Here is a 12,797-nt window from a genome sequence, read left to right on the forward strand (position 1 = left end):
GTGCGAAACAAAGTTCTTGATAAGAATCTGGAGTGAACCACGGAGACCTGACTCATTTGACATAGTAAGGAAGAGGTGATGCTATGCCACGTCATAAGCCTTCTGTAAGTCAAAAAAGACAAAGATGAGGTGCTGATGATGTGTGAAGGCCAGGTGTGGTCTCCAGGTGAACCAAATTATCGGTAGTGGAGCAGCCTTTGTGAGAACCACCCTGAGATGTAGCCTGAGATGCCTGAGATGGCCCTGAGACTCAAGGAGCCAACACGGCTGTTTGGTCACTATGTGTTTGAGCAACTTACAGTGAATGTCGGTAAGGCTGACTGGGCAATAATTGTCCATCTTGATGGGATTCTTACCCAGTTTCAGTACTGGAACTATTGTGCTTTCTCGCCACTGAGTTAGGAACTCACCCTCATTCCAGATATGATCAAAGAGGGCAAGGATGTCATGCTGACAATCCCTTAAGAGATGTTTCAGGATTTGGTTGTGGATGCACTCTGGCCCTGGGGCAATATCAGGGCAATGGCCTATAACACTAGCGAGTTCCCATTCACTGAATGGAGCATTATATTGCTCCAGCTGGTGAACAGTAAAAGATAAACACAAATGCTCCACCTGCTGTTTTACGAGTTGAAAGGTAGGGCAGTAGTTCTCAGACAGATGCATGAGCATAATGCTCAGCAAAATATTTGGTGACAGAATCTGGATCAGTATACAGGGTGTTACAAAAAGGTATGGCCAAACTTTCAGGAAACATTCCTCACACACAAAGAAAGAAAATATTTTATGTGGATGTGTGTCTGGAAACGCTTACTTTCCATGTTAGCGCTCATTTTATTACTTCTCTTCAAATCACATGAATCATGAAATGGAAACAAACAGCAACAGAATGTACCAGCATGACTTCAAGCACTTTGTTACAGGAAACATGCATCCACCCTCTGTTGCATCGAATCCCTGATGCGCTGATGCAGCCCTGGAGAATGGCGTATTGCATCATAGCCATCCACAATACGAGCACGAAGAGTCTCTACATTTGGTACCGGGGTTGTGTAGACAAGAGCTTTCTAATGCCCCCATAAATGAAAGTAAAGAGGGTTGAGGTCAGGAGAGTGTGGAGGCCATGGAATTGGTCCTTGCTTTGTTGGGGGAAGGAGACCAGACAGCGAGGTCATCAGTCTCATCAGATTAGGGAAGGATGGGGAAGGAAGTCCGCCGTGCCCTTTGAAAGGAACCATCCCGGCATTTGCCTGGAGCGATTTAGGGAAATCACGGAAAACCTAAATCAGGATGGCCGGACATGGGATTGAACCGTCGTCCTCCCGAATGCGAGTCCAGTGTCTAACCACTGCGCCACCTTGCTCGGTGGGAATTGGTCCGCCTCTACCAATCCATCGGTCACCGAATCTGTCGTTGAGAAGCGTACGAACACTTTGACTGAAATGTGCAGGAGCTCCATCATGCATGAACCACATGTTGTATCGTACTTGTAAAGGCACATGTTCTAGCAGCACAGGTAGATTAACCCGTATGAAATCATGGCAGTGAATCGAGGAAGTACAGTACATACTGATGAAACTAAAATGAGCTCTAACATGGAAATTAAGCGTTTCTGGACACATGTCCACATAACATCTTTTCTTTATTTGTGTGTGAGGAATGTTTCCTGAAAGTTTGGCCGTACCTTTTTGTAACACCCTGTACATGGTACCACATGAGGAAATACTTGGTACACCTGCAGGGAACTGGATGCCATAGAGGTGTCTGACCTTCACCCATACCTGTGATAGAAAGCTATGTGATCAAATAGTGAAAATGTACTATTCCCAGGATTATTGCTTTCATTATTTTATGAGGTGGTGGACACAGGCACATAGCCGTTTAAGGGCAATGAAGTGCTCCAGAGAAGGGTGCAGCTTGTGGCACTGGAGAGACCACCTTTCAATGGGGGATTCCCAAGGAATAGGAGATGGCTTGGTTGGCTGCCAAAAGAACAGCTGCCACTGTATGCTGAACAACCACATTGATACTGCCTTGTGATGGGGAGCATTACAGAGAACCCATCTGGGCAGGAATCGAGGGGAGCAACACTAAGGGAGGGACAGGAAGATTCGGAAGTGGTCACTGCCACACAGGTCATTGTGGAGTCTCCAGTGGATAGATGGTAGAAGACCAGGGCTGCAACAGGAAAGATCAATGGCCAAATAAGTTTTGTGTGCCACACTGAAGTGTGTGGGGTACCAGAATTCAAGAGGCACAGATCAAGCTGTGCCAGTAAAGTTTTGATTTATTTACCATGGCCAGTGATCATTGTTCCACCTCACAAAGGATTATGGGCATTGAAGTTGCCAAAGACAAGAAAAGATGGGGGAGCTGACACAGTAATGCAGACAGTATATCCTGGGAGGGAGATAAATGTTACAGATGTTAAAATACTGATGTGCCCTAACCCAAATAACCACAGCCTCCAGAGGTGTATCAAGAGGCACAAGTCACTACATATAGAGGCCAGAACATATGTACAAACTCTACCCCATATCCTCTCATAGTCAGTATGATTCTTAAAATAACCTTGGTAGCCACAAATGGCAGAGGTCTGAGTTGCTGGAAATTATGTTCCCTGGGTGGCAATACAAAATGCAGGGTAAGTACTTACAAGCTGCCATAGCTCAGCCACATGGTGGATAAATCCATTACAATTCCACTTCTTCTCCTTAGAAGATGAGGACTGGGAAGGTTTCCCTAGACTGGTTCCAGGGACAGAGGAAGAATGAGAAGTCCGATGGCCAGTAGCCTGTGGTTCTTTCAGCCATCAACTGGTGTCTGGCTATGAACCAGCAGAAACAGTGGAAGGGAGAGTCCTGAGAGGAGCTAGAGGAAGATGAGATGCCTCTATCTGGGGGATGGGGACTGGATATGTGAGCTTGTCCAGGATCTTATACTCCTGGAGTATCTTCTCTCACTTAAAAATGGAGCATTCTCATGAACAGAGATAATGGAACTCATCAAAGTTTACACAGATGGGGGAGGGGGGGAGTGCAACATTCAACAATCCCTGCAGACAGGGGTAGTGGTGCAATGGGAAGTCATATGTCTGAACTTCATACACTTGAAGCATCTCATAGAAAGTGGAATATAGGGTTTCACATCACACTGGTGAATTATCACCTTGACATTCTCATGCAACATGTCACCCTCAAAAGCCAGGATGAAAGCCCTGGTAGGAACTTTATTTTCATATGGACCCTTTTGGACACAACAGATGAAGTACACACCCTGTTGCTCTAAGTTGGGCCTCAGCTCATTCTCAGATTGCAAAAGAAGATCACAGGGAAAGATGATGCCTGGAAGAATTGAGACTCTTGTGGGGGATGACAGTCCCTGGAATGTCACCCAACTTTTTACAATAGAGCAGTGCCTGTGGATGGCAGGGGAATTTTAATCAGCAGGTAACTGATCTTCATCTTAGAGATGGCTGCAACTTCCCCATTTTTGTCTTCAAGTTTGACAAAAACATAGAGGCTTTTTAGCCAAAAAGGTCTCCCCATCAGTCCTCGTACAGACTAAGTATTGGGGGAGTATATTCCTCCTTGTCGTCTAGTCCCACATTTCACATACAGTGAGACCAGAGAAGAGAACTTGGTGGGAAAGTATTTTATTGCTTCATACAAGGCCTTTCCATTCAAAGAGACTGCTGGAGCTTTGTGACCACCAGCTGAAGAAAGTTTAAATTGCTTTGTGTGCAAACTATCTGCCATGGTGCCACCCACTCTAAACGGGGGCTCTCCCCATGGGCGCCATCCAGCCTCAGCAAAGGCAACTTGGCCAGTAATCCATTGCTGGGACTCCCCATGTCCCAGTCATGATAGGCATGTACTCCAAGGCATACATGGGGAGTGTGCCCCCCTCTACAATGGGATTGGTTCTAGGTTTGGTTTTGGGCATACTACTACAACAGGAAGGAAGGGTGCCAGGATGTAAGGGCACAGAAGCAGAGTATACACCACAGTGGGTGACTTTCTCAGCATGACACGCACTTAAGTAAAATTTGGAAAAGATGGCAGGTCAAACCCAGTAAATGGGCCCATATAACTGTTACTGGAGTGTGAAGATAGTGCCAGGAGTGAAACTGGAAATCAAGACCAAAATCACGAACCAAGTCCAAGAAGGGTCTACACCAAAACGACCATCCAATGGGAAGTCAGAGGAGGCAACCAATAGTTGAAGTGTAAGTTTGCAGCCCAGGAAGAGGAATTAATGCTGCAAAGGCTGGGGCCCCATGGAAGCCAATCACATACTCACCAAAATGTGGTGAGCAGCCAGGGGTGCTACATGGGTGACCCCACAGCACACTGGTTGACCTTTTACCACTGGTGCTGGCTCGAGTTGAAGAAGAAGCAATGCCTTTTCATATGGGTACTCCCATCTGAGCACACACCTTTGGGCAGACCCTTTGATAGTGATGGGGCATGATTTCAGTGCAACCAGGTCATGAAGTGGTCCTGGTGACAACTGACAGGGTTGGTCTGCAGGTATTGAAATCAACTTTGGTTGTGGTGTCCTAACCAGAAGAACCATCTGAGTGGATATTGTAGCAGTAGCCACCTCTGCACTATAATCTGCTGCATCTCACAGGGGACAACAGATGTTTAGTCCTTTCATGTCTTTCATGCCAGCTGCTGCAGATATCTTTGGTCTTTAACCCTGTTCCGTTGCCAGTGGAGTCACCAGTACCTCCAGAATCTCAATCTGTGCAGTCAGCTTCTTCACCTTCTCTTCTGTGTCAGAGCTCTGACCCCTTGGGAGTGTCAGTCAGCATGCTACTGCCACACTGTCCTTCACCACACTGACCAGGTTAGTTTTGGCTCTACATGCTTACTCAGGTGAGGAGATATCTTGACACTACAAGCAGTGAACAATGCAGCATCTCCCAGTGTGCATGTGATGTCATAAATAATCTAGACTCTGGAAACATTTGTTTAATATGAGGAATGACCCCAGACATGGTTGCAGAAGCAACAGTGTATAAGTAGCTCGCAAATAATATAATTTGAAAAGCAGTTACTTTTATTGTTTTTTTTTCTCATTTACAATGATTGAAAATAAAAATTACTTCTTATGAGGATCAATGTACAGTACTAAAATTACTTCTATATACAATAATTTTCACATATTTTCACCATAAAATGCAAGTATATTTGTGGTGCTTTTGCACATAATACTGTGACATGATATTCAATCCTACAATTACAGTACATACACATGTTTATGTTTAAGTTTAAGTTTAAACTCTCTTATTATATTTATTTCTTATATATAAAATAAATAAATAAATAAATAATGAAGATGTTATGATTTGGTTCAATTTGGAGCCACAATTTTTTAAAGACAAGCAGCACACATTTTTAAGAAAAATATAAACTCTGTTAACTTGGATACAGCAACAATTGCATAATAATAATGCTGAAGGCTATAATACACGAAAAAGTCTAGAAAAGACCTTTACCCAGCAGTGGATGTGTGATGACCAATGATTAGTAATCATAATGATGATGATAATGATATTGACAATAACAACAACAACAACAACAACAATAATAATAATAATAATATCCTTAACAGGAATTGAGGTATTCAGTACAAAATTTAGACAGCATGACAAAGCCGTAGTTATGTGCTAACTCACTGAATTAAATGTGTGCCAAACTCATTCTTTGAGGTGTTTCACTTTGTGAACTGCTGTCACTGGATAAATATGAGCCTGTATCAGACTGAAAAAGAAAGGCAGTATTAATTCCATACTACATTACTTGTGACATCTAATTTTTTGATTGAACATTGACTTATAAATAGATAAAAAGTAACAAAGGAAAATTTGTTATATTGGACAATTACTAAAAAAGACTATTTGACTGGTACTGCTTATGTATCACATATTATCCATATTTTGTTAGTTCTTATAATTGGTTATGGACTTCTCAACAGCAGCTATACAGTGAACAAATTAATTGTCTTTAAATTGAAGTTTCTGCACCACTCATGACTAGCAAGAAAATATATAACAAAAGACTAAAGGTGAAAGCACATACTCTTATACTTGGCTTAAAGGCAAGCAAGTATTTACAACAGACACCAGATCTATTTGCAGAAAAATCATGTGCTATTTACAGAATATATACAGGTAAAACTGTATCAGTGGATGAGCCTGCTTGAACCTAATTTGTCAGATTTTAGGGAAGATAACACAGAAGCCAAAATTTTTACTTTTAGGAATACACTATTCAAGGTCTCTTATCATCTTGTAAAGAAAATCACTCTGCAAAGAGCCATGTTGATTGCACTCAGAGAAATAAACAAAAGAAAACATTATATATGTAAGCAAAATGGATTTGGATTGTGTGTCCAATTGCAATGTATAGTATGGTGTTCACATGGGAATTTCTGAAATGTTTTGTAATACTGATAGTAAAGGAGTTTTGATTTTTCAACAGCTTTCCCTTCGCACTGCTCTCTTAACATCAATAAACATATACTGCAATGATGACTACTTTTAATGAGAAGTGTGCCATGTAGACTCTCAGATATGGCTAGCATATCAAACAATGCCTTGAAGCGTACCTGGTGGCACTTGCAATATATGAGAATGCTGTTTCCACAAACTTAGCAACAAAATTCAAAATAATTAAACAGTTAATATTGCTCCCTTGACTGAGCAGCATGCCATTTATTATTGAATAGGAAAAGTATACCAAGATATGAGAAAAATACATTTTCAACTTACAATCAGAAAAAAATCATTTCAGCACTTTTTCTACAGATGAAGAGCTAGATACCAGTAACCCCCAGGCAAAGAAAAATGAAGCACTGAATCTGAATAATGATCAAGGCACAAACAAAATGCTCTGAATTTAAGAATTTGCAACTCTACTCTAATCTTTATGGGTTCCAGTGTATGTTCCTCACACAAGTATAAAATCTGTGGGTTTTGTTAACTGTCTATAACACTACATCATGGAAAAAAACTCCATATAACAGTATTGCAAGTAGCAGACAGTTTTAAATGGGTTTAGCTGTGTCAGATTTTCTGTAATTGATATCATTTAATATAACATTGAGCATGGGATGAATAGAGATAGAACACAAGCTCAAGTGATTTTCAAACCCAGAAGGTGCTTAATAAATTACTGAACACACAATATTAAGAGTAAACAATATTTTCTTGAGGAACTTCACAGGTTTAACAAAGTAATAAGATGACCCTGAATGCTAGAAAGGTATGAAAAATAAGGGAACAGCTTTGAATTTTGCCCCACACATTATTTTTATCTGTCAGGAAGCTTTGCAACAGCTTCGCTATGATATTACTTTTGATAAAAGTTAGCATGAGAAAATGATGCAGAGAAATGAGTACTCTATAACATAATTTTGAGAGGGTTCTACTTGTTATCTATGAAAATTCTGAATGATGTTACTTACTTGTGAGACAGACTCTTTAAGTTCTGAGAAAACAATGGGAGGCAGAGGCTGTTTAGAACACTTGTAATGTCTTTTTACACACCATATAGCCCCAGCAGATGCCAGAATTAGACTGACAGCTACAGATACAACTATAATGCTCACATAAGCAACAGATGTCTCTGAAAATTAAATCATATGACATATAGTTAAAGAATCACTAAGTACTATGGTTCAAAAGTTTTATCAAACTTTCCACATAACTTACCACTAATGTTGATTTGTATGACGTCAGTGGCTTCAGATCTATCATCTTGTAATTCTGCTGCACATGTCCATTTACCAATATCTTCATTCTGCAGATTATTGATCTGCAGACCACATATGCCACTTTCCAGTCCATCACCATAATATATATATTTTTCTTTCATGACCCCTGGGATTGCAGGTATATTTGTACCATCTGGCCGTATGAATCTGCAGTATGAAAGACTTGAGCCCTGAGGTACTGAGTGGCATGTAATGTAAGCTGTAACTCCTGGGGAGACTAACAAACTGTTTTCTTCTGCTGATAATCTTGTTCCTGCATAAAGAATTCCTCAGGTATATTATTTTTCCCGAATGTGAACTGCAATTATTGCACCTAAATGTATATCTTTCTTCCATTTGTTGGAAAATGAACTATTAGGTTAGGCAACATAAACCAAGGTTGGCAGCAATTAAAACTATAATAGTTGGGTGAGATTATTTTAATGTAAGTCAGAACGCTTTTTTTTCTCATCATGGATTAACTTGAGTAAGATCTGTACATAGCTGTTACCTGTTAACCACAGGAAGGCGTCTAAGCAATGATAACTACTCTTTCTTTTGTGAGCTCCTTTGGGTTTACCATTTCAGCAAACAGAGAATGACTACATGTGCCTGTGCATGAAGTGAACTATGGATGCATGATGACTGTGAAGTCAGGTAAATATACTTATAGTAAAATTACAAAACGTAGTCATTAAAGCCTTGAAATAATCAAACCTTTGCTAGTTCTTCAAATGATTAAGCGCAAATCTGATATTTTAGTTTTACAATATATGTAGAACATTAAAAAAAATAAAGAACTGAAATGTTTAATTCTTTCTATTTTATTTTACGTTTCTTTTTGTAGTGGAACATGTCACACTTGTCAGCCAACATCATTTTCAGAAGGAGGGGTGGGTCCTTCACACATGTGATGAGTGACACTACTGAGCAGCGCAAACATTCGGTCAAGTGCACTGTGAATGATGAGACAGTGCACCATATCCTTACATTGCTGGGGCCCTGTTCATTATAAGGCTCAGTGCCTAGTGCCAGGTAGACTCTGTACAGCAAAGAATATTGCAGATGAGTTATTCAATGCAGAGATTGTGAGACCATCAGACAATACATTTGTGTCAAAAAAGGAAGGTCTCATAGAATATGTAAGGACTATTGTTCACTAAATGCACAAACAGTTCCAAACAGGTACTTTATTCTGGACATTCCGAATTTTTCTTAAGCTTTGGCAGGGGTATGTGTCTTCAGTGTAATCGATTACAAGAGGGCTTACCTTTAGATCCCCATGCAAGAGGAGGACATATCTAAGACATCTTTTATTACTCCATTTGGACTGTATCAGTGTCTTTTCATGCCTTATGGACTCGAAAATGCCACACAGACCAAGCAGCATTTTACTGATAAAATTTTAAGAGATGTTCCTTTTTCTTATTCATACCTCAATGACATTTTTTTAAAAATCAAATCCATCAGATCATGAGGTACACCTGTGTTCTGTATTAGATATGCTTTATCACCATGGCATGGAAATCAATATGCGAAAATGCCAACTGGGCCAGGACACAGTCATGTTCTGAGGGCATACATTAGTGCATGAGGAATCTCTTCCCAACTGCATAGAAAACAGCACTGCTTCAAGCTCTCCCCAGTCACAAATGTGTGAAGAATTAAGGCAGTTCTTGGGAACCATCAACTTCTATAGGCAGCATCTACTGCAGGCTGCAGCTGTACAAGCACTGCTAATAGACACAAATAAACATTGTAGGAAACTGCTAATATGGACTTCGGAAATGCTCAAGGCCTTCAATAACATCTCAAACTATTCCTCCAAGAAGCTGTGAGTTTAGTACACCCAAAAACCAATGCCCTATTATTTATCATCACTGAAATGAGTGACATAGCCATAGGCACTGTACTCCAGCAATTAGTAGATGGTGTCCAACAACCATTATGATTCTTTTCTCAAAAACTGAGTCACAGTGGGAATGGTCTGCATTTGACAGAGGAATGTTAGCAGTGTAAGAGGTGGTACATCATTTCAAATCAGAAGTGGAAGGTAGGCCATTCACTATTTTTGTGGATCACAGACCATTAGCATAGGACATTCGAGAATCCTGGGAGAGACTGCCCATCATGTCACTTTCACCATTTGGATTATATGAGTCAATATACAAAAGATGTGCAACATATTCAAGGGGCCTACAATGCAATGGCACACTTCCTCTTGAGAATCAATGCTTTTTCAGTATGTAGTAATTATAATGAACCTGATTCAGCAGAGGAGATGGATGCTCATTTCAAAGAAATACTTCATGACTTCTCAACAAGGCTGAAGTTTGAGTGCTGTCCCTTCCCTGTTTCACTCACACAAGTTTGGTGCAATATATCCACAGGGAAAATCAGGCCACTGGTTCCATCTCAGATGAGAGGACTTGTAGTGCTAGTAGCTGATAACTATAGTTTGCAAGAAGTAGTTTGTTCAATGTTGGATTGCATGTTAGTAGCATACAATTGTCAACTGAAATATGCTGTGTGTGTGTGTGTGTGTGTGTGTGTGTGTGTGTGTGTGCGTGCACACCAGCGAGTGTATACCTGTCCTTTTTTCCCCCTAAGGTAAGTCTTTCCACTCCTGGGATTGGAATGACTCCTTACCCTCTCCCTTAAAACCCACATCCTTTCGTCTTTCCCTCTCCTTCCCTCTTTCCTGATGAAGCAACTGTTGGTTGCGAAAGCTTAAATTTTGTGTGTGTGTGTGTGTGTGTGTGTGTGTGTGTGTGTGTGTGTGTGTTTGTTTGTGTGTCTCTCAACCTGCCAGCACTTTCGTTTGGTAAGTCACGTCATCTTTGTTTTTAGGAATATGCAAAAAGTCATATGAAGGTTAAAATATCAGTTACTGTAGGATGAAAAAAATTAACAAAGTGTGTTAGTAAAAATTCAACATCGAACTGTAGTTTAATAGTGTTTAAACAAATTTGTATTGAATAAATGTGGATGAAAGCAGAGTGACAAAAGCAAAAAAATCAATCAACCTGTTAATTCTCATCATAGCAGAGCAATGAATTGTTTCAATGTGTATGAACTGATCTGTGAATAGTAGAAATAGGACCATAAATTTAAGTGGAATCTACACGCACTATTTAGCAGACACGTAACTGACTATTGTGGGTGTGTCCCACCTTATTCATTAAATAATTACAAGTGGGGCCAAATTCTTTTGGATGGATTAGTAGATACAGTGAAGCAATACCACATATGTGAAATGGAAGGCTACATGACAAAAGACAGTGAAAGTCACATACTAGCAAATAGATGTTACAGCATATTAGAGAAGAATGTCTACTTGTTAATTTAATTAAAGGGGTGAATAGCAAATTGGACTGTGCAGGAATTTACAAGTTAGCCTTCCAATAACCATAGCCTTTAACTCATTTACCAAATTTGGGATAAACAAAATGATAATTTTTGTTTATGGCACACAAATCTGTATCAGCAGTGTGCATGCTGATTTTACTGAGAAATGAGTGTGAATGTGAGTAAAAGACAAAATATTTTCGGTAAAAGTACAGAAATTTGTTCTAAAACACATACACATGCACAAAGTGGAACATAAATATAAGAAAAAGGTAAGAATCTAAACTCCAGTTTTTCTTAAAACATGTATTAAAAGAGAAGAGACAAAATAGTGAATTACGTATATTGTCTAGATGGCCATTTAGGAAATCAGAGCAGATGAGAGAGTTCCTCTGTCTGTTGCACTCTTTAGGATTGCATAGAGCTCTATGTCAAAGACAGCAAATTTGTCTATAAGCAGACCCTACATCAGAGGAAACTTCTGAGCACCAACAGTTTGTTCCTGCTTAAAACCATTAGTATAGATAAACTTGAACTTTTAGTGCTCATCTAAAAACATGTCAAATTCTTGTTTCAAAATATAATCTGGTGTACAAGATGTCTTGAATTCTGTTAGATTTAAAAACAGCATTGCCCTCCTACTAACAGGGGTAGATACTAGCTTCAAACCTTGTGTTGAAACATTCCTATCAGTCACACTAAGCTCTGTAAGATGTCCCTTTGCGCCAATCTTAATTGGTCTTCTCAATCTTTTGCAAATTACATACATTTATCGTTGTTATAATCAGACTAGAAGATTAAAGGCTGGAGGCTTGGGGACTGATTGACCATGTTGTGCCTTTGCAAACTTGTAGTGGATGTTTAAAGCCAATTCCCAAGCATCAGCAAAGAGGTTATGTATAAAGCTTTTTCTGAAGGCTCTTGTTGCCTGTCTAATGCCCTCATTGCGAATGGGGTTCAAGATCTTTAGATAGGATGGCTGTGCAGAACCATAACCACTTCGGCCATAGTCCTGCCACAACTGAGCATAAAAGGAACTGTTTACACCCCCATTCCCCTTCCCCCCTCCTAATATGTGCTGCTAATGCACTTAAAACTCTGAAATATTTAGAAGCTTTAGAACTTGAAATGCACCTGCTGTGGCTGACTTTTAAAATAGTATGCACTATGGAGAATTAGTGTACTGCCTGGTATGTGGGTATTTCTTGAATCAATAGTTTGTCTTTTCTGTTTTTTTGTCATTAACAAATAATTTTCAGTAGCCAATTGACTCTTTTGATTACTAATTTGAAGATTTTAGATTTTGATTAATTTTTTAGTTAGTTATCACAACTGGCAGATTAGTAGTATCTAATAAAAATACACAAGTATGTGAGACTACATTGTTTATGTCAGACAAATTCTAAAATTTTTCATAAAATATAACTTCAACAGGAAAACCAAAATTGGTGACAGTTTTACAATGATGTTAAATCACTTTACTGATGTGGATGAAAACTGTATACCAATATTACCAATATGAAATGAAATTAGTAATCAAAACAAATCCTAAATTTAAATTTTTTTATCTATAAAGCCATCTTATGAAGGAAAAACATGTGTATTAAAGTGAAAGAATCAAGCTAAGAAAATGTAGCATGATAAATTATGGAAAATGCCTTATATAATAATAACATTAATTGTGA

General features: G+C 39.4%; 1 protein-coding gene across 1 annotated transcript in view; it reads right to left on the bottom strand.

The window, feature by feature from the left end:
* Window positions 1-5,632: 5,632 nt before the first annotated feature.
* LOC126176557 (uncharacterized) overlaps window positions 5,633-12,797 on the bottom strand; it is a 167,494-nt gene continuing 160,329 nt past the window's right edge. The window contains exons 10-12 of the mRNA XM_049923717.1: window positions 7,724-8,038; window positions 7,477-7,637; window positions 5,633-5,771 (exon numbers count right to left, since the gene is read on the bottom strand). Of these exons, the coding sequence (XP_049779674.1) occupies window positions 5,691-5,771; window positions 7,477-7,637; window positions 7,724-8,038 (557 nt within the window). The 3' untranslated portion in view covers window positions 5,633-5,690. The remainder of the gene's footprint in view (window positions 5,772-7,476; window positions 7,638-7,723; window positions 8,039-12,797) is intronic.

The sequence above is a fragment of the Schistocerca cancellata genome, chromosome 3, assembly GCF_023864275.1.
Source record: "Schistocerca cancellata isolate TAMUIC-IGC-003103 chromosome 3, iqSchCanc2.1, whole genome shotgun sequence".
In the NCBI taxonomy this organism is placed as follows: Eukaryota; Metazoa; Arthropoda; class Insecta; order Orthoptera; family Acrididae; genus Schistocerca; species Schistocerca cancellata.